Raw genomic sequence first — 21228 nt, forward strand, 5'->3', positions numbered from 1 at the left:
AGATCTCCTAACCTATCCAACCACCACGTTCTGCCCTCACTCCAACCGAGTGAGATCCAACCATCGGCCGATGGAAAACGACCCCACAGAACAGCACAACCCTCAGGCTCTCAAGCGCCGCTCCATCCAACAAGATGGAGGGTGGCTGGCTGCTGGGCACCTTGGTTAAGGCCAGGGTAGGCCTCCCTCCCCTTTTCTCTCCTCTCCTCCCCCTCCCCGGAGCATCTTCTCCCGGCGCGCTGGCTTGGGTGGTTCCCTTTCCCCCTTCCTCCGACTGGGCTGCAATGCGGGGCTCTGGGCCGCGTCCAAGAGAGGAGGAGCCTGCCTGTGACCCCCCCTCCCTCTCGCCCCAACTTGGGCGCCTATAAAGCCGCCTCGCCCGGAGCCGGCGCCTTCTTCTCCCGCCAGAAACTTCTGCTGCCCCCCTTGTGTCTTGCGCTACTCGCTCTCGCCTCTCTCTTTCTCGCTCTCTCTCTCTCTCTCTCGGGCGCCGCAGCCATGAGCCATTCGAGCGGCCTGCGCGCCACCTCGTACCGCCGCACCTTCGGGCCTCCCCCCATGCTGTCGCCGGTGTCGTATCCGTCGTCCCGCTTCGCCTCCTCGTCTTCGGCCACGCGGCTGCTGAGCACGCCTTCGACCGGCGGCGGCGCCTCCTTGCGCTCCTACCGCAGCGGCGCCTCCCTGCTGCGCTCCAGCACCCCGGCCCCGCCGCGGATCGTCTACAGCTCCGAGAAGCTGGACTTCTCCGTGGCCGAGGCGCTGAACCAGGAGTTCCTGGCCACGCGGAGCAACGAGAAGCAGGAGCTGCAGGAGCTCAACGACCGCTTCGCCAGCTTCATCGAGAAAGTGCGCTACTTGGAGACGCAGAACGCCGCCCTGCTGGCCGAGCTGGGCCAGGCCCGCTCCAAGGAGCCCACCCGCGCCGCCGACCTCTTCCAGGACGAGCTCCGCGAGCTCCGCCGCCAGGTGGACGCCCTGGGCAAGGACCGCGACCGCCTCCAGGTCGACAGGGACAACCTGGCCGAGGACTCGGCCGCTCTCAAGCAGAGGTGAGGGGGCGGGGCCGTTAGCCGCAGCAACGCCTGGGCTCCCCGTGCGGGGGTGGGGGTGGGGGGCGATAGGGAGGACAGCCACCCGGGGCGAGCAATGAGTCTGCAACTTTGGTTTCTGCGGTCGATCTGAAGTGCTGGGTGGAGGGGTCATAGGTTCATAGCGGCCAGAGGCTGGCTGGATCCTGACAGATTTGGGTGGGGGGAGTGGGCGGGGAGTTAGAAAAGTCCGTCTGAGCCAGGCTCGGCCCTGTTTAAGCTGAATGCCAAAGTTCCCAGCTCCTGGGAATAAGTGAAACAACCAGGAAGAGGGTATCTCTGAGCATATGCTGAGTGCATTGCAGCATGGATGGACCACTAAACTCGGATCCATTTGGCAGTAGGGAAAAGGACTTCCGGATAAGCTTGAATGCTGGTAATTTTTAGAGACTTGACTAGGATTCTGTCATCTGGAGAAGACTTTTAGCTGATCACAGCGGAGCATGAAGGCTCCTGAGTTGCGGAGAGAGTTGGATCTAAAGGGTTAATGCAGGGTATAGATTTGGGTCCTGGGATTTCAGAGCTGGGGACTGGTGGAAAAATTGGTTCTCTTATTTCAACAACCTTTTGTCCCTTTACATTGTTTAAAGTATTTGAATTTGCCAATGCCTAGTAGCTTCTAGATTTTAGCAGCTGGCAGAGAGAATTTAGGTCAGGGAGAGAGCATAGGGAAAATTCCTTTACAGGGACTGAACCCCACAAGAGGAATGCATATGACTGGCTGATACAGCAGGCCATTTGAGCCCATGTGAGTTCTCTCTCTAATCTAGAAGAGTGTAGAAGGATTGGTCTACTCTTGGGCACAGTAGGAGAGTGCAACATATTCTGAGCTGTAAACAGCTTTTGTTTCTTTATTTGTAGCTTTCTCCAGAATCAAAGCAGAAATTAAGCAAAAAAATCATCATTTCTATCAAATCAAAGGTCCAGAGGTACCTTAAAGATGAACAATGTTGATTCCAGCATAAGGTTTTACAGCTCACTTCATAAGGTGTCTGGAGTGGGCAGTTATATTTATACTTAAAGTTACTAGCATCAGAAAGGCAGGAGTGGGGAGATACCAGTTTGAAACAAGAACCAATGGAAGAGTTCAGACCACTGAAGAGGTGGGGGGGGCCACTCCCAACTGTTGCTAGGTGGACAGAGCAGGGAAGAAGAGATTAAAGCAGATCTAATAAAGGAAGGTGCAATGGAAGACGTGATCAGCAGATCTAATTAGGTCCATTCTACAAAGATAAAGCTGGACTAATTAACAAATGGTGGCTTATGTGGAGCTATTAACTATTTGTTAGTCTATTTTTAATATTGCAGCCCCAGGCTAACATGGCAACTCCTCTGGAATTAGCTACATATGATGACATTTTTAGAAAATCAGAACCAATTTTCTCTTCTTCATTGGGTAAATATTCCAAATGGGTCTAATACAAGTAATGTATTGCTGCTTAGCTATCAGAACAGTTTTTCTTTTGTATTTGAGGCTTAACTTAAATGGGGATGGTGGGAATTTGATGGTGTGGGCTGGGGAGCCTGTTTGTATCCCCAGTTCTGAGAAAGCGTTTAATGGTTGCAAGCACAGAATCTGGGTCTCCTTGTCTCTACCCCCAATGCTGAAAAAGACCTTTAATGTGCGCCTGGGATTCCAGGCATTTATTCCAAATTTTGGAGACTTGAGTTGAAGGCTGGAGGCTCAAGGTTAGGATAGCTGAGACAGCATTTGTGAAACTCATACCCAGACTGCAGAGGTAATTCAGTAGCTTATTTCTGGTCCAAGCTCTGGATGAAAACTGTGGACAGGCAGAAAGGACGAATGGGAATCGTCTGTTGGCGAGCCAGTGGAGGGGTGTCTCATATTTGAAACAGGGAAGCTACTTTGTTTGTAGCACAATACTCAATGAAAGAAGATGACTTTTGGAATTTGAGGAAGGCTGATAGGCATAGCAAAAAAGTAGATTTGCCAATGGATTCTTCAGGGACCAGTGAGAGGGGGAAAAAACTATAGGGGGGACCAATGTTCCCTCTAAGCTGCAGAGTCTTGCGAGCAAAAATTCTACTTTGTGAGCTACTGGCATTAAAGTTGTGAGCTACTGCATAAATTAGTGTATTCTGGGGTCATCCTTCCTGAGCTAAGACAAAAATCTGTGAGTTAGCTCACGTTAACTCAGCTTAGAGGGAACACTGGTGGGGACTGATGTCCACCAATGGAACACCATGTATGTATAAGAGTGGCGTTCTAGAGCCAGCATTTGGATGTAGGAAGGCATGGGACTCTAGTGTCTAAGAATGGGGAATAGTGGCTGGACTGAACCACCAGAAGATAGCAGGAAATGATCAGAGGGATGGTCATCTGGTGATGTTAGGACCCTCCTATAGTTTTGTTATAGCCATGAGATATTGGGGTGGGGCAAGGAGAACAGAGTAACTATGTGAGTTGGTAGTAGAGGAGCAATAGGAGAATGCCATACCAATAATTCCTTCTGTGGAAGGACTATATATCGTGCTGGTAGCACAGTGGTATGACAAAACTGGTGTGAACTAGCAAACATAGGCATGAAGTGGATGTCAAATGGATGCTGCTGGTGTGATGGGGCAGCTGCATTGGCCTCCCTGGGTTGTGTGTGGCGGGGTCCAATTTAGCTTATAATGGAACCATGGTGATGCATGCATCACTACTACTCCAATGCTTTTAGAAAGGAACAAAGTAACAGAAGAGAAAAATGGAGACTGCATTCCCCAAGGCTCTGTGGGGTGGGGTTTGAGTTTCCGCATCCTGGCGTAGCTTATGCTATGGCAGATGGGGGTGGGGGAAGAGAAGAAGGACAAGACACAGACAAGCGTGAGGTCTGAAATCTGGAAGAGAAATGGGCGTGGTCCTTTATGCCTGCACCATGACAGAGCAGCCTCTTCTCCATCCTTTCCTTCTGCATTGGCCAGGGGAGGACTGATGGACAGAAGGTGATGGGAGAAAAAAGGTGTGGCTAAAGGCCATTGTGAAAACATCTTTCTCTAAAAGAATAGAGTATACTAACCCTCCCTGCTCAATAGAAGGCTTTTAATGCAACTGAATTCTGCGAAGTGCTTCCAGCAAAGCCTTTCCAAAATTGCCTTAATTTCTCTGCATTTCCTCTACAAACCAAGTTGTCCAAACTCCATTTATTTTTCTTACTGGTGATTCTCTTAATTTCCACAACACTCATTTTGCTGACAATCTAATATCAGCAACTCCTCTAGGTAGGGGTTTCCATCATCCCTAGTATATATAGGGATGGCCAAACTGTGGCTCTGGAGCCACATGTGGCTCTTTCATACAGATTGTGCAGCTCTGAAAGCACCCACTGCCCCATTGGCCAGCTTGAAGAAGGCATTTTTCTCTTTCAATCACTTCTCCAAGCCAAGTCAGCCAGAAGCTTGGAGAATGCATTTGAAGTTGCTTTCCTTCTACCCACCCCTCCCTTCCATCCTGTGGCTCTCGAACATATGGCACTTATTCTATGTGGCTCTTACATTAAGCAAGTTTGGCCACCCTGGGTATATAGTATGCAGTAAATAAATGCTAGGGAGCTGGATAAGTTTATCTGACATAGTGACCATCTGCTAGGAATTAGGCATGATGCAGGCTAGCAGGGAAAGGCGCCAGCAGGAGTTTCCATCTATGTAACCTGTTTGACTGGTTGTTTCTTCTGGTACAGCTCTTGCAGTCAGAGGGGGATAGAAACAGATCACCTCTCTCTGGCACAGAAAAGGGGGCATTGGAGTGTGCGTGAAAGGCCAGAGCATAATCATAGACAGATGGGGTTACAGCTGGGTCAATGTAGTCAATATGACAGTGAGCTATAATTAGCCCCTACTAGCCCTCTGCTGCTCTCTGCCTCCTGCAGGCTGGACGAGGAGATGCACAAACGGGAAGAAGCTGAAAATAACCTGGTTCTGTTCCGCAAGGTAAGCATACCTGCTGATGGAGCAAAGCAATAGAAGTAGCACTGCTTGGCTCTGTTGTGCTCCCTTCGTGCTTGTGAACATTTTGGCTCCCCAGGCATTCATGCTGCATTGGTGTTTGCAGATGTGCAAGCTCAACAGATGATCTCCAGTTTGTATCCTCTGTCAGTGTTCATGGATAGGCTTTTTGGTGCCATCCTGAGGAATTCTCAAGTCCACCTCTCCAGTGCCATTTTAGGCAATGTATGAGCTGTCCATTGTGCTGAATTAAGGTCCCATCCTCCACCTGCCACTGTGCTGCCTGCTTTCCCTTATTACACATTAAAGGGGAAAGAGAAGGGGTGCTTCTTGTGTTTTTGATTCTGGTTCTATTTCTTCCCCTTCCCATGGCGTTTTAGGATGTGGATGATGCTACTCTTTTCCGCCTGGAGCTGGAGCGCAAGATTGAGTCCCTCATGGATGAGATTGAATTCCTCAAGAAACTTCATGAAGAAGTAAGGAAATACAGGCATGGTCATCATGGCCGAGGGTGGGTGATTGCCTTTCCCATTTATGATTAGAGAGATCCTCCTTTGCCTTGTTGGTGATTCTTGAGAATCCAGCAGAACCCTCTAAAGTTAACCTATCCCACAGGACAGGTGGGACACGTCTCCTGGTTCTTGCTGCCTCATTAAATTGCTTGGGGCTAGGGACTATCTCCGCCATCAGCATCAACTAGAAGAGTGTCAAGGATAGCGTCATAAAATGTTTTAGTTAATTGTTTTAATTCAGGCTTTTAAGGTTAGTTTAATGTTAATTTAATGTTTCTAGTGTAACTGTTTTATTGTTGGTGCACCATTGGTCACCGTATTGTTAGCCGCCCTGAGCCTGCTTCGGCGGGGGAGGGTGGGGTACAAATAAAATTTATTATTATTATTATTATTATTATCTCCTGTACTCACTTAGCAATTACATTTCCCCAATCCAGTGGCTAGTCACTATGACTCTATGTTCCCAGAGGAGCTGTGCGGGGAGAGAGAAGGGTTCTAGAAGAGGCAACAGAATTGGGCACACATTAGAAGTGATGTGGTTGAGTTTGATAGGGAGGGAGGGACTGTGGTGTTTAGATCCCATCCAGAGCTCTTTAATATTCATGAGCCTAAGCCATGTTGCTTGTTTTCCATCTAGTGGTGAAAAATAGTACTGTAGCTACAGCCCCAGCCCCACCCTTGGTCGCAGGAGCAAATTTTATAGGCAGCATTATCATGGTAGGTTTGCAAGCCTGATCCAGCAGAGAAACCTTTTACATGGAGCCAGTTGTCCCTTACATCCATCTGTCTGTTTGATGGTAGGCATGTGCCTTGTGAAGCTGCTGTTTTGACTCTTATGAGCTACTGTAACCACAATGCATAATATCCTTGTATTTATGCATAGTTGGTATACATGCACTTGTGGATATGCTTCTTTGTGTTTTATGCGCCTTGTTTTGTGGGTGTGCTGTTGCAGGTGTGATTGTCACCATGTACATTCATGTTGCTTTGTGGGACTGATGTATTCTTGAACATGTCTGACTTTTCTTGATGGCTGTCTCAACACATGCAGGAGCTGCACGACATGCAAGTGAGCATGCACAGCCAGCAGCAGGTCCAAGTGGAGGTGGAGCAGGCCAAACCGGACCTGACAGCTGCTCTGCGAGATATCCGGACCCAGTACGAGAGCATCGCCGTCAAGAATCTGCAGGAGTCTGAAGAGTGGTACAAATCCAAGGTGCCTGAACTGGGTGCAACGAGACGGGCAGGAGGGTGGGATGGTGCACGTATTCACAGAGAACCAAGATAGTGCAATGGAGAGTGCTGGGTGTGGACCAGAAAGCCTTGGATTTGAATCTATGTGGAACTGAGAAATATACTTGGTGCAACAGAATCTATCTGCTACACAGGATTATTGAAAGGATAACTTGGGGGGTGATCTCATCTACATCTCTCTGCACTCTTTGGAGGAAGGGGAGGATACAAATGTGATAGAAAGGGAGACAGTGCAAGGGTGGACACAGTCAAAGAAATGGGGAGTGGTTTCACCCCAATCCCAGTATTGCAGGGTTATATCTCTGCTGCAGCCCCCCAGAACTCCTACCTCATTCTTCCATTGGACCCACAGTCATTTAGAAGCTTTATGTCAGTATTCAGGAGCTTGTAACCTTTTCCTCTGTTGCTGATACTGGGCAGTCTGCCTTTAAGGGCCATTAAATACATTACTTTTGGGGGGGGTGGGGGGTAGGGAGAACACATAAAAGGTTTCCATGTGCACACCTAAAAGAGTGAATGCAACAAACATGCATTTGAGAGCCCAGCTGATCTACCTGTCAGGGAGACAGGAGTGGCTACAGCCCCCAGTTGAGTCTATATGTTGTGTGCTGGAAGGCAAGAGCAGGCCAGTGGATCTGAGTGGTAGCAGGCAGAAAACTGGGCACCAGAGTCCTGAACGTCTCTCCTGGGAAGCCAGGCACTGTTGTCAGGTGCCTTTACTCACCAGATGAGGGTTTCCTTGTCCTCAAGGGAGCTCCTGGTGGCCAGCTCTTGCGGAAGCTCCACTATCTGGATGGTGAACCTGGATGCTGAGTTGGAGGAAAGTCCTCTGTCTCGTACACACACGTTTGCTTTCTTGTAGAACCGCAGTCACTCTGCACATATCCAAATGGAAAGGTCTGTTATGCAGAAATGAATTAGTAGGGGAACAAGGAGCTGCTACCTAAAACATCTCAGCATGTGTCTTTGTATCACAGATGATCAAAAGTAGAAAACCACATGTTACAAGCATGTGCGTATGTGTATTTATATATGCACATGAGCATGTGTGTGCACCTGGAAGTCACGGCAAGCTCTAGTGACCGACCTCTACTGGGGGCTTGGAGGATATTCATGAAGTTGGGTGATGAAAGCCATCCTCTCGACTGCTGCTATTCCAAGGAGGCCTCCCATCCAAGTACTTGCCAGAGTTGACCCTGCTTAGCTTCTGAGATCTGATGAGACTGGGTTTGCCTGGACTATCCAGGTCAGGGTGTGGTCTTCACATTTTGTTTGCTAAATGAAAAATGGTCTTGGGCAGCTGTGCTTTTGAGCAGAGAAGCAGTGGAAGGGAAGCTGTCGCTTTGCCCATTGACTGCTTCCCAAAAGCAGCTGAGAGGGATATTTTGAATAGAAAAAATGGCTGGCAGAAATTATACAGAGCAGTCCCATGAACACATGAAGGTTCATTATACTGAGTCAGTATGTTGGCCATTGGTCTATCAAGGTCAACATTTTCCATTCTGACTGACAGCAGCTCTGCAGAGTGTCGGGCGTTGTCCCACCACTTATCTGGTTTCAATTGCAGCCTTTCTAGGCTGTTGTTCATTTAACAACAACGTCTAACTGCTCCATTGTATGCATTTGCACATCACAGGGAATTTGCCCTTTTGAGGCTGCTGAGGACTAAATCCAAAGAGGCAGCCTTGTAGGCATCAGACAGGAGGAGGAGGAGGAAGTCTGTTTCAGTGATACACACAGATTTTTACATTCAACTGAGGCAGGAGAGCTCCATAACAGAAGACTGTCAGTGCCATCCTAAACAGAGTTACACCCTTTGAAACCTGTTCCATTGACTTCATTGAACTTAGAAGGGCACAACTCTGCTTAGGATTACACTGTGTGCTGGTCCCCTACTTCCATGAATACATGAAGCTGCTTTATACTCAGAGCCTTGATCCATCAAGGTCATTATTGTCTATTTAGGCTGGCAGCGGCTCTCGAGGGTCTCAGGCAAAGGTCTTTACATTACCTACTGCCTGGTCCTTTAAACTGGAGATGCCAGGGATTGAACCTGGGACCTTCTGCATGCAAAGCAGGTGCTCTGCCACTGAGCCACAGACCCTCCCTCACAAATGATTTAACCCTCCGGTTTCTTGCAGTTTGCTGATTTGTCAGATGCAGCCAATCGGAACCATGAGGCACTTCGCCAGGCCAAGCAGGAGATGAATGAATCTCGGCGCCAAATCCAGAGCCTCACCTGCGAAGTGGATGGACTCAAGGGAACAGTGAGTAGGCCCCAGGTCCTATCCTGAACTTCTTGCCTGGGGCAGCCATGCTTCTTCCTCTTTGTACTAAGCTCCCTGATTTGTATTTCAGGGGACACCATGGGAGCACGCAGGAGCTTTATATAAGTGGTGCAATTAGGGATGCCAGTTTTTAGACTGGTCCGTCTGCTGTTAGACTGTTCCTTTAATATCAGTTTGATCTGTCATTTAGCTCAGAGGCCCCCAACCTTTTTTTCCCTAGGGACCAACCTCAGGGCTGGTTGGCCCACCCCAGCCCCAGAGCCAGTGGCTGTCCCCCACCCTTCCCCGCGGTGCCTCCTCCTCCCCCCGTTTCCTCCTCCCTCCCCTGCCCACCCCCCGCAGCCTTGCCGCCAGCTCCCATGCAGCCTCACCACCTCCTGTTTTTACCACTTTAAGGCCAGGGAAGGGGAAGCACCTTCCAGACTGATCTTCCCCCTTCCCCCGCCAATCAGCTGATCCAATCCGCCAGGAAAACCATGGCAGTGCAGCTGTTTCAGTGGTTGATTGCTGCTGCTGCCACAGTTTCCCCTGCTGATTGGATCAGCTGATCAGCAGGGAGCGGGGGGGGGGGGGGGAGGTCGGCCTGGAAAGCGTTTCATGGTACCTTCCCTGGCCTTAAAGTGGTATAAACAGGGGATGGCGAGGCTGTGCGGGGTGGAGGGGGGGTGGCGGCTGCACGGCCCACCTGGAAACAGGGTATGGACCGGTACTGCTCTGGGGTTTGGGGACCCCTGATTTAGCTCATGCCATGAAAAGCTTCAGCTGCAGATTTCTGTATATCAAACCTCTACTAAAAGAAGAGAACATTTTATTCCTGGCCTGTTGGCAACTAGGGTTACCAGGCCAGTTGGATTAGCAGGCAGGGAGTGGGGCTTACCTTTCCGGGAGGAAGGGGGAAGAAGCAGGAAGTAAATGCAAAGTGCTTATGTCAGGAAGTTACGTAGGCAAGTCAATGATGGGGGAGATGCTCTGGTTTGGGGGCAAAACTCTATGGTTTGAAGCTAATTCTACAACAGAGTTTTGCCCAAAAAATAGAGCATCACCCCTGATGTCACCAATGTGTCTGTGCTACTTTCTGGTTACATGGGCATGTTGCATTTATTTCCTGCTTCTTGCATCTTGAGTGTGTGTGTGTAATTCTGGCCATTATCCCTGCTTTCTGACAGCTCCGAAGCAGGGGGAGGGGCTCCAAACTGAGGGGTCCCCTGCCCCCAACTGGGGATTAGCAACCCTACCAGCAACCTTTGGTGAAACTGGGCTGTCAGCACATGCAGGAGGCCAAGGTTCAACCATGGGTGGGTTCGCAGCACCCATTTTCAGTGTTTGGTTAAAAAGAACTCATGATTATAGGAGGTACAATTGCAGATCCATTGCCTTACCTAGAGGGCTTTTTGCCCTATTTAAGATTCTTTTTTTTTTGTTTTAAAATAACACCCTTCCCTCTAGGCAAGATTCTGTTTAGAATAGGAAATAGAAATTGGTTTTAGACTCAGAAAGAGTCTAGTTGCCCTGCCAAAACAGTCTTCAATGAACTCTGTCCTGTCACCCCCGGCCTGAGGTGGATTTTTTCAAGGCTTTTGTCAACTTTATCTTTAAGCAATCCTGAAACAAATATCCCTTTGGGTACTATGATTGTGTGAGGTAAGGTGTTTAAAGTGGTGGTGGTGGGGGAAATAGACTAATTCTAATAAGGTATTATTTATTTAAGAAAGGAAGAGAGAAAAGATTTTGAACTTTGAAAAAGCTAACTGTTCTTGGTAAACTTCTGTATTTTGGACAGTAATAATTAACACTACAAAAATGCAGAAATGCTTAGGTATGGTGACAGGGTTCTAGAAGTTTCTATTGCTTATGAGGAAATCACTGATTCCTACCTGGAAATATGGCAGTCCCTTCCAGCAAGGAAAAGTGGTCACAGTCTTGCATTGACTCTCAAACCCTGTGTCAGAAACCAGTCTAGACCTCTGATCTGGTAGCTCACCTTCTCCCACTTATTTGGGAATTAGGAGCAGGATTTCAGGGTGTAAAGCTGTGATTTTCAGGTAAAAGTACAGGGTCTCTAATCTACATTTGACACATCTAAGTCACTTGCCACCTCAGAATGAAGCCCTGCTGAGGCAGATGCGGGATCTGGAGGACCAATATGGGGCTGAGATGAACTCCTACCAGGACGCAGTGGGCCGGCTGGAACAGGAGATCCAGCACATGAAGGAAGAGATGGCTCGGCACCTGCGGGAGTACCAGGACCTGCTGAACGTCAAGATGGCCCTTGACATTGAGATCGCCACCTACCGCAAGCTGCTAGAGGGAGAGGAAAGCAGGTGGGTTCCCCAGGCCAGTATTTCCTTTCATCTTTGCATGGTTTGACTTCTTTCCTTTCTGCCAATGCAGAATGGATCAAAAGGAATACTATTAAAAGGAGAGGTGTTAATGGAGTAGGTTGCAGGAGCTTATTTTATTTCTTCTTTGTGTTTCCTACAGGATTGCAGTGCCTGTCCAATCCATGTCGACACTCAGCATCAAAACAACTGGTAAGTCTGTCACTCTGTAGGGTATGACTCAGATTTTGCATCGTCATGGCAACCTCTGGTGACTAATCCCTACTGAGAGCCTGGAGGATATTCAGAGAGGTGGCTGAATAAAGCCTGTCCCTGTCCTCCCAAGTTCTGGTATTCCGAGGAGGTCTTCCATCCAAGCACTTGGTAGAGTTGATCCTACTTAGTTTCTGAGATCTGACGAGTTCGGGCTTGCATGGCCAATCCAGGTCAGGTCTGTGTGCACGTTATTCTGATGCACATTTCTTGCTTCCTGTTAGCCTGTCCCCAACCCAAAGATGATTTTTTGCTGACCTTGCAAAGAGCACATTGGGTGGTTGCTAAGCTCTGCTGCACAGACAATCTGACCTTAGTTTGCTTTCCATGAGGAAAAGCATCTCATCCATCTCATCTCCAGTTCATTCTGAGCTTACCTGCCATCACCCTTCTAAGTTATAGAGAGAAGGGATTGTTTTGAACCTGCTGTGCCCTCTCCCCTAATGGCCTCCCACCCCTGTAGTTTCAGAGCCTGAGCCGGCTGTAGAAACACATACCAGGAAGACAGTTCTGATCAAAACCATTGAGACTCGAGATGGCGAGGTGAGCATATTAATGATTTCCAGTGGGAGATGGGGGCTTTGAAGGTGGTTCTTGAGTATGAACAAAAGTGGCCAGAATATCTACAGAGAAGATCATATCTAGGCCTGGAGCAGGTTTTGCTAGGGTAAAGGAGTATAATTATCTCCTTCCAGATCCTGCTTTCTCCTTTGGTCATTTGGAGTTGTGTGTTCCTTGTGTGCTTTTGGCTGCCTCTGCTCTGTTGTGTAGACTACATGACTGTACTTGTGAGAGGCAGGTTGAGGATAATCTCATGTCTTGTAGTGTGGGATGGAAGTTGGTGGTATTATAGCCCCTTCCAGTCTTAAAACAAGGACTTTGTGCGCTCTGTGCTTCAAAGAAATGGTAACCTGAGTTCTGACCCTGTATAAAATATGCAAGCTATTTTAATTGGCATGTAATAGCTTCTTTTGCATAATTCATTCTTCTTCTGCCAGTAATGGGAAGGAGCTATTCAGGGGACTGAAGCCTGTCTCTGACCACTTAAAGGTATTACCCATATATATCAAACCAGCATTTACAGACTTAAGGATGAGAAAGTTGCTTGTTTTTTCCGAAAAAAAAAAAAATTCAGGGTGTTTAATTTTTCCACTCTCTTCAAAATCCAGTGTGGCACTCTCACAGAAAATCATGGAATATATACAGCCCTATCTGCCATTTTGTGAACAGATTACCATGGCTCATTCTATTCCCAGAAGTCCAAGAGTCTTAATGCTGTGGCCTGTCTGTTTGTCCCTTGCAGGTGGTGACTGAATCCAGAAAAGAGCAGAGAGCGGAGCTAGAAAAGTGATGCTGACCACACCAGACATCTACCCAAGCCACAGAGATGGGCACTAGTAGCCAATGTGCAGAAATCCCAGCAGCAAAACCCCCTGTTCCCCACAAAGCCACACTGGCCTTACTTATAATGATGCTAATACCTCTTACCTCCAATAGCCTTTCCCACACTCTACCAGACTTCCAGAGCCAGCTCTCCCGTTACGTGTGCCTCTAGCTTTCCTAGGGGCAGCCTGGTTGTGATTCCAGCAATAACCACACGTGGGCTGGGAGTGGAGATTTCTTCCTCTGCTCTTCCCTTCCACTGCCTCCTACCTCTTGCCACTCCTAGCCAGCATTGTCCCGAGAGGGGAAGAGCATTACCTTCCCTCAAAGCCATCAGGAATCAATTGGAGTAAGCTCATGATAGGCGCAGTTTTGTGAGATGTGTTTAAAGGCAAATCTGCATGATGACCCAGTTCATAATTTGTCATGGCTAGGAAGGCGGGCAGCTCCGATAAGTGGCAAGTCTATCTAGCACACCGACACAGAAACACCAAAGAAAATCAACAGCCTGATCACTCTGTCCGCTGCCCCAACCACCTACCGGGGGAGCCTCATGGTCAGTTGGCTGTGTTGACCATTAAAACAAACCACTGCATTACAGGGTTTCTCCAAAGTTCTCAGTATAAGAATGTCCTAAAAAGATTATAGTCACTGAAATCTTCCCTAGCACTCCCAAAATTAACACACATACAAAACAAATTAATACATTTAGTTTTTTAAAAAACCTTTTTTGTTAAAATAAGCTTTTCAAAATTAAAAAAAACCACCCAAATAAGTTTATTTTGGGAAGAAATTTCTCCAGTTGGTTCCTGCAAGTTCCATGTATTCTTAAATATACAATCACACTCCCAGTCCTAGAGCTGTTCGTTCAGAAGTGAATCCTACAAGACTGATGGATTTCATGCTAAGTATTGCGTTCTTTGTGCCAGATGTGACCCTTCATGTGAAATGCCTATAGGCTTCTGGTTTATGGACCCAAGGAAAGGCAGATGAGCTATCAATCTCTGGATAGGGAAACAAATGGATGCTATTTTTATATAATCTGGGCTAATGCTGTAATGCCATTCACATCTATAAAGCGAGAACAAAATATTAATCCAACAATTTGGATTTCCTGACAATATTCCATGAAGGTTACTTAATACTAACCCGCAGGAACATTAAATAGAACTTTCTCAAATGCTACTCTATAAAGTTATGGTTTTCATGGATGCTGAAGTTGCTCTCTGTATGAAAAACATTCTTATCAGTTTGCCATCTTATCCGCAGGTCCAGTTTCCCCACAACTGAGCAAAGTGCTCAGACATTCTTCTCTTTCAGCTCTTGTCACTCCAACTATCCCCCTTCATTCTCCACATAGTATTTCATGCATCCTTTCTCTGGCCCCCTTCACTAACCCCCACTGTTTCATGGATGGAGTTGTGGTACTCACAGCCTTACAGGCATGTGCATGGTACATCCTGCAAAGCTGATAGAACAGACAAAGTTGCAGCATCCCCTGCCTTCTAACTTAAATCTCTTAGATCACAGTGGTAGGCAGGAATGGTTGTCACCTGGCAGAGGAAGGGACGTTACTAGAGAGAGGCAGGGCACTGGAATTTCTCACACATGCCCAGTCCTCTTAGAAGCCTTAGGCTGTGGTTGCCAAGTGTCTTTGTAGATGGTCAAGGAATTTCTATGATAAAGGAAGCTCATTGGATCCATGATCAACTACGGATCTCCAGGTCATGACCTTTAGAAGAAGAGGAAGAAGAATTGCAGGTCTATACCCCGCCCTTCTCTCTGAATCAGAGAGCGGCTTACAATCTCCTATATCTTCTCCCCGCCACAACAGGCACCCTGTGAGGCGGGTGGGGCTGAGAGGGCTCTCACAGCAGCTGCCCTTTCAAGGACAACCTCTGCTGGAGCTAATGGCTAACCCAAGGTCATTCCAGCAGGTGTAAGTGGAGGAATGGGGAATCAAACCTGGTTCTCCCAGATAAAAGTCCATGCACTTAACCATTACACCAAACTGGCTCTCTTTATGGTTACTTTATGGTCTCTTTATGGTTCTCTCTCATGGTTACTTTTATCCCCCAGGCATTTTTCCTGCCTTGTTTCTCCACTTCTGATCAGGACCAGCCCTAGACTATCTTAGGGACCATCTTTCCCCACATGTTCCCCAGAGGGTACTCAGATCTGGATGGCAGAATTTACTGTTAATCCCAGGGCCAAGGGAGGCGAGACTGAAGGCTACCAGAGGAAGAGCCTTCTCAGTTGCGGCCCCCCACTGGTGGAACCAACTCCCAGAAGATGTAAGGGCCTTGCAGGACCTTGCCCAGTTCTGCAAGGTCTGTAAAACAGCTCTATTTCGATGCCTTTAGTTAAATTACAGTATAAGTAGATGCCCAGCATCACTGAATTTAATAGTACCAACACTAGCACCAAAATCGTTTTAGAGCATTTGAAATTGTTTTAATTTGTTTTAAGTTTGATCGGCAACGATTATTGTTAATTTTAATTATTTGCTATCTTTTTATGGTCTGGGTTTGACTTGTTAGCTGCCCTGAGCCTGCTTTGGCAGGGAGGGCAGGATATAAATGTGAGAAATAAATAAATAAATAATAAATAATATCTTGCACCCTAGGCAAGGCTAACTTTGCCCCCCCCCCCGATAATCAGTTTTCAAAAACAGATGAATTGTAGCACCCAATTTGGTGCCCCCAGAAGGCCAGCTCCCTAGGCAATCACCTAGTTTGTCTAATGGCAGGGCCAGCCCTGCTTCTGATTATAACTGTGTAGGGGTGTCTGCTTTACTCTCTGAGAATTAGGGTTCTGTGATCACTTAGGCAGGACTGAATGGCAATTCATCCTAGTTCTCTCTCAGGAGAGCCAGTTTGGTGTAGTGGTTAAGTGTGCGGACTCTTATCTGGGAGAACCAGGTTTGATTCCCCACTCCTCCACTTGCACCTGCTGGAATGGCCTTGGGTCAGCCATAGCTCTGGCAGAGGTTGTCCTTGAAAGGGCAGCTGCTGTGAGAGCCCTCTCCAGCCCCACCCACCTCACAGGGTGTCTGTTGTGAGGGAGGAAGGTAAAGGAGATTGTGAGCCGCTCTGAGACTCTTTGGAGTGGAGGGCGGGATATAAATCCAATATCTTCTTCTCTTATCCGCCTCAATCACTTTGCCTAATACTGGCACTATTAAGCTGTTTCTGAAGCTACAGAGTGAGGCTACAGATGGAGAGGAATTATGGAGGTTCCTGTAGTAATTTGCTGCTACCGTGCAGAATGCTTCTGGAGCTCAATAGCAGTCCCTAATCCTGATGCTTCTGAGCACTCAATCTGCAGCATAGGGACTGGTGGTTACAACAGGCTCCCTAAAGTTGTGGCTGTGGGACACAAATCAGGCTGGTTTTTAATCTGCTGAGCTACAAACTTCCTTTTGCAATTCAGCTGAACACTTGATAGGTGTCCAGAGGCACTTATAGGCTCCAGCTGAGCTGCACCGTTATTGCTGTAGCACTGCAATGCGGTCAGGTCTGGTGTCTTCAGGGGATGGCTTGTGCCAGTCTACAACTCACATTATGTACTTGTCAACCCCTTCTCTTGCTTTCTGCCACACACTGCAGTGACGGCAGCTTTAACTCCAGTATGATGAAGGGGCCTCTCTTGATCAGCCATTCTAAGTCAGTTGCTTTGAAACAGTTGTCTTAAGTCGATGTGCAGAACTGTGTGGTTCAGCATCCTGTCTTCAGCAGTGGACATCCAAGCGATTTAGAGTTGAGATTTTCCGTAGGTAACTTGTGGTACAGATGAGACTATTGAACCACAACACCGTTATTTTGTCCCTTTTTAGCTCCTTGTATCAGCTACCTGCAACCTGTTCCTGGGTGCCATGTTCCTTTATGATATTTGTACAGGTGTGATGGTACCATTTCTGGGATTGGACAGCTGCTATGAGCAGCCAGGTATGCAGATCAAGAATGACAGGTTCAAAAACGGGATTTGCTGACCCAAGCCCAATGGGTGTAAGTTCTCTGTCAGTGAAAGATGATGGAAACAAAACAAAAATGGTAGTGAACAGCAACTAGAATGAACAGTCTTTTATGTTACCATTACACTAGTGATACATAGTAATCTGAAATTGACATTTATGTATAATTATATACAATTTGTACCCCATAAAGCTGGTCTTCTGAAGGTAATATATACAGAAAGATACAGCTTCTCAGAAGCACTTTTGTCCTACCTTTGATAGATGAGACAGCAGCACAAACCCAGCAGTGAAGAACAGAGTAGCTGAGACTGAAGCACTTGGTGAGTGGCTGGAGATATTTGCAGTACAATCCTAAAAAGAGGTCTACCCTTCTAACCCAATTAACTTGGTTTAGGATTGCACCATTAACAGCATAAAGTAGTTTCCGGGGAAATCTGGGCATGTGTTCCCCTCACTGTTCAGTTCTGGGTCCACTACTGCCATGAGGAAAGAGCCATGTGGTATGCATTTGGTATTCATATCCATAGCATAAATATTCCTCAACATATGTGGAATTGACACATAGCACGTTTGAAGGTACAGTGCAATCCTGTGCAGTTACTCCAGTCTAAGCCTGCTGATTTCTATAAGTTTGGGATCACACTGTTAGAACACTTCTACCATAGCAGCCAAGAGTCTGAATTACAAACCAGGAGTGCCACAATATACTTCTTGTGACACAAATGCAGAAGCTGCTCTCCCAGCCCCTCACATCCCAATTTGGGGTTAATAATACTTAGCAGGTATGTTGTGAGTCTGACATAACAGATATTAACTACTTTGAACACTAAAACTATATAAATCTGTCATTAGCACTGCTTTAGAAAATTCTTAACAGTACACTGTACTAATAAATAACTGATCCAGAGTTGTCCATGTCCAGTTTTGGGGGATATGAGTAAGAGTGTTAGGATAAAGGCTCTCACTGTTTCCCTTTCATATCTGTCATTTAATGTATGTCTGACCTGATTTTTATCCCATATACTGGCAAGCAGCATACAAGATTCCCTTCCTACTCTGCCCTTTTGTCCTAATGACAACCTTGTGAAGGAGGATTACACAGCGAGAAAGTGAGACTGGCTCCAAATGACCCAGTGACCTTCAGGGGTACAGTGAAGGTTTGAATCTTTATCTCCTCAGTTCACATCCAACGCTTTAGCCACTACAGCACGCTGGTTCTCTTATCCACCACCCCTGGCACTTCTCTGGGGGTAGAATTCCACAGAGTTGCAGACAAAAGTGTCTGCTGGTCACAATCACCTTGTTTGGAGGCTCCCAAAAGTTTGCTCTTCATTTAAAGGGCAACACTGTGATCATAGTTGAGAACCATTTTGATGCTGGGGGGTTTGACGAATAGGGATCCTTGTCCTGGGCTGTGATGCTGATTCCCCTTATTTTTTGTAGCCATGTTGCCCATTTCCCAGATTTAGGCTTGATAAGAATTCCTGGTGCTAACTCCTGCATACAAATGGTTCTCAGAATTCATGCCAGGACCATATCCTAGGGTTTTATTTTTGCCCCTATGCTGATCCACCATCATTCTCACTCTTGTGACATACCAAATACACCCATGCATTCTGGTTCTCCAGGCTCCTTCCTTTGAACAGCTTTGCTTCACTAATGTCTAGCTTGGGGAAAGATGAGGTCATATGCCCAGGTGACAACCCAGTCTGTCCCACCCTCCCATGAAGAAATGGAGTTCATCGAGACTCAGTGGTTGCAGAAGAACTGTTTCTGGAATTTTTTGATCTTCCCTCAATAGTAACAGTTCCTTGATGACACTTGACCATTTGTGTGGAATGGGTCATGCATTGCTTCCAACCAGCCAATAAACACCATACCGAAGAGTCCTCTGTCTTCTGTGAGTTTTTGTTTGTTTCCTACAGAGTTATGTCCAATGCACTATATGGTTTGGTCAAGCTATATTCATACATGCTGCCACCCCCACCCCATTTAGCTTTCTTTAATGAAAATTAGAGAGGCCAGCAAAAAACCCCCCACAACCCTTCAGCTGAATTTTTGCCCTTCACCTGCTGAATTTTTGCACACAGCCACTATAAAAGTCCTAGAAGCAAGGCCAGTTTGGGGGATGCCATAGTGGCAACTACTGAAGGAGACGTTTTGCCTACTGAAATGACATTTTTCTGCATGCTAGCTAAAGCTATAGGGATTTTCCAGTCCTATAGTTATTCCAAGTTGAAGCTGGAGGCATCTGATACTGAATGGGGCTCCTTGCAGACAGATAAGTGATGCCTTTTGGGCTCTTCTGAAGCATCTGCTGCTCCAGTGAGATGGAAGAAAGTCAGGATTGGCTCATTGCTTTGGGAAAGGACTTGGGCACCAGGAAACACATCACAGGGTGCCTCTGGGCATCGCAGGGGAGCAGGGTCACTGGGCCAGATAATGTCATCCAAGACGGCATGGAGTTACTAGTCCACCACTTGCTTCCCCAAAAAGGGATATTTGCAACTGACTGATAAGTGAGATCATCTGGGCCTAGGGAAGGCTTCTTAAAGAGCTCTCTTCAAGATGGTCAGCATCCTCACCTCCTTCAAAGAAACATTTGCTACTTCCTGGACCAAACTGGGCAATCTCTGGCTAGATCATGTCAGCTGTGATAGACAAGAGATGTGGCAGGCTGTTCTCCAAGCAATTTGTTGACATTGTTGGGGTGTACTAAATGAGCAACTGAAACAATATTTTGAAGCTGACCTGCTAAATCTTTGGATAATAAGATTTATAAGAGTAAGGTGCAAAAAGTTGGCTTCACAGTGCTGGCTGGCTCTCTTCTGTTACACTGAACTGGTTAAAAAAAAAACACAGTTCAATGGAGAGGGATCTACATTTCAGTGGTAGAGCAACTGCTCTGCATGCAGACCCCAGGTTCAGTCCCTGCCATCTTACTTTAAGAAACTGCAGAACTGCCAATCTAAACAGATAACACTGACCTGTCTAACTTGGTATAAAGCAGCTTCATACAGAGGAAAATTAAGAGGTGTGTGTCGAATGGAGATCGGTGAAGAGCAATGTGAAGTTGCATCCCCTACACTAAGATGTTGTGAGATCTTGAGAGAACAGGTGTGTTAACAAGAAGGCTTTGGATGAAGAAACTAGGAAGTGCCCGGGGTAACGAGCCACCAACAGCCCCTCTAAGCTAACCCTCAGCCGAGAGACTGAAGGACCAGGTCTCTAGCCCTACTGGGTATTAATTGAGAAGTCAACCCTACAAGGCAGGACACTCACAAGTTGAGTTCCACAAACAAGTACTTGGTAGCTGTAGCCAAATTAAGCCAAAGTATTGGGTTTAGACTGAAGCTCCAAAACCCAAATAATACCACAGTAGTATTAGTGAGATTTATTAAAAGAAATGTGCAAAAGTTCACAAATACAGGAGCAGTGCAAAGTAGGGAAGAAAATAATAAAACTAAATAACTATCCTAGATTACTTACTCAGGCTTAATTTAGTCCTATTACCCAAATGTCAACAGGTCAGACTGAAGGTACAACTAGATAAAGTCCAGATAGAACAAGGCCCAACCAGCAGTCAAAAGGAAGGAAGGTCTGAAGGTCCAAACTGGAATGAATGGTCTTGCTTAGCATAGGGTTGCCAGCTCTGGTTAGGGAAACACGTGGAGGTTTTTTTGGGTGGGGTGGAGTTTGGGGAAAAACCTCAACAGGGTATAATACAGTCCACTCCACACATTTGCTTCAGGGGAACTGATCTCTGTGGTTTGCAGATCACAGATCAGTTGGAATAGCAGGTATCTCCAAGCCTCACATGGAGGCTGACAATTCTACCCAGCCTAATCCTGTTCCATAAATCAGGGGTGGCCAGTGGTAGCTCTCCAGATGTTTTTTGCCTACAACTCCCATCAGCCTCAGCTATTGGCCATGCAGGCTGGGGCTGATGGGAGTTGTAGGCAAAAAACATCTGGAGAGCTACCATGGCCACCCCTGCCATAAGTCATGTGTGTCACTAAGACATGTGACAATGTACCTCTGCAGCTGGTGCATACTCACAATCAAGCAACTAACTTACCACTCCCAGGGGTTCTTGTGCTAATGAGATGGAATGTGAGTGCAAAGCTTCTGCTGGGGCTGTGGCCCTGAAGCACCCAAGCCCATTATCTCACTTGCACCTGTGCCTGG

General features: G+C 47.0%; 1 protein-coding gene and 1 non-coding gene across 3 annotated transcripts; one reads left to right on the plus strand and one right to left on the minus strand.

Moving 5' to 3' along the window:
• Nucleotides 1-472: 472 nt before the first annotated feature.
• PRPH (peripherin) lies at nucleotides 473-13567 on the plus strand. 2 transcript variants are annotated; one of them, XM_060252942.1, is made up of 9 exons: nucleotides 473-1049; nucleotides 4961-5021; nucleotides 5417-5512; nucleotides 6600-6764; nucleotides 8944-9069; nucleotides 11191-11411; nucleotides 11572-11621; nucleotides 12145-12224; nucleotides 12985-13567. In XM_060252942.1, exons 1-9 carry the CDS (start codon nucleotides 499-501, stop codon nucleotides 13030-13032), a joined length of 1398 nt encoding a protein of 465 aa, XP_060108925.1. In that variant the 5' UTR covers nucleotides 473-498; the 3' UTR covers nucleotides 13033-13567. The 2 variants fall into 2 exon arrangements, with proteins under 2 accessions (XP_060108925.1, XP_060108926.1); XM_060252943.1 differs by lacking the exon at nucleotides 12145-12224 and having other exon boundaries at nucleotides 12985-13122.
• TRNAA-UGC (transfer RNA alanine (anticodon UGC)) lies at nucleotides 8835-8909 on the minus strand. The gene has a single exon. It is a non-coding gene; the product is annotated as a tRNA-Ala (tRNA).
• Nucleotides 13568-21228: the final 7661 nt, after the last annotated feature.

Source organism: Heteronotia binoei, chromosome 13, assembly GCF_032191835.1.
Source record: "Heteronotia binoei isolate CCM8104 ecotype False Entrance Well chromosome 13, APGP_CSIRO_Hbin_v1, whole genome shotgun sequence".
Taxonomy (NCBI): Eukaryota; Metazoa; Chordata; class Lepidosauria; order Squamata; family Gekkonidae; genus Heteronotia; species Heteronotia binoei.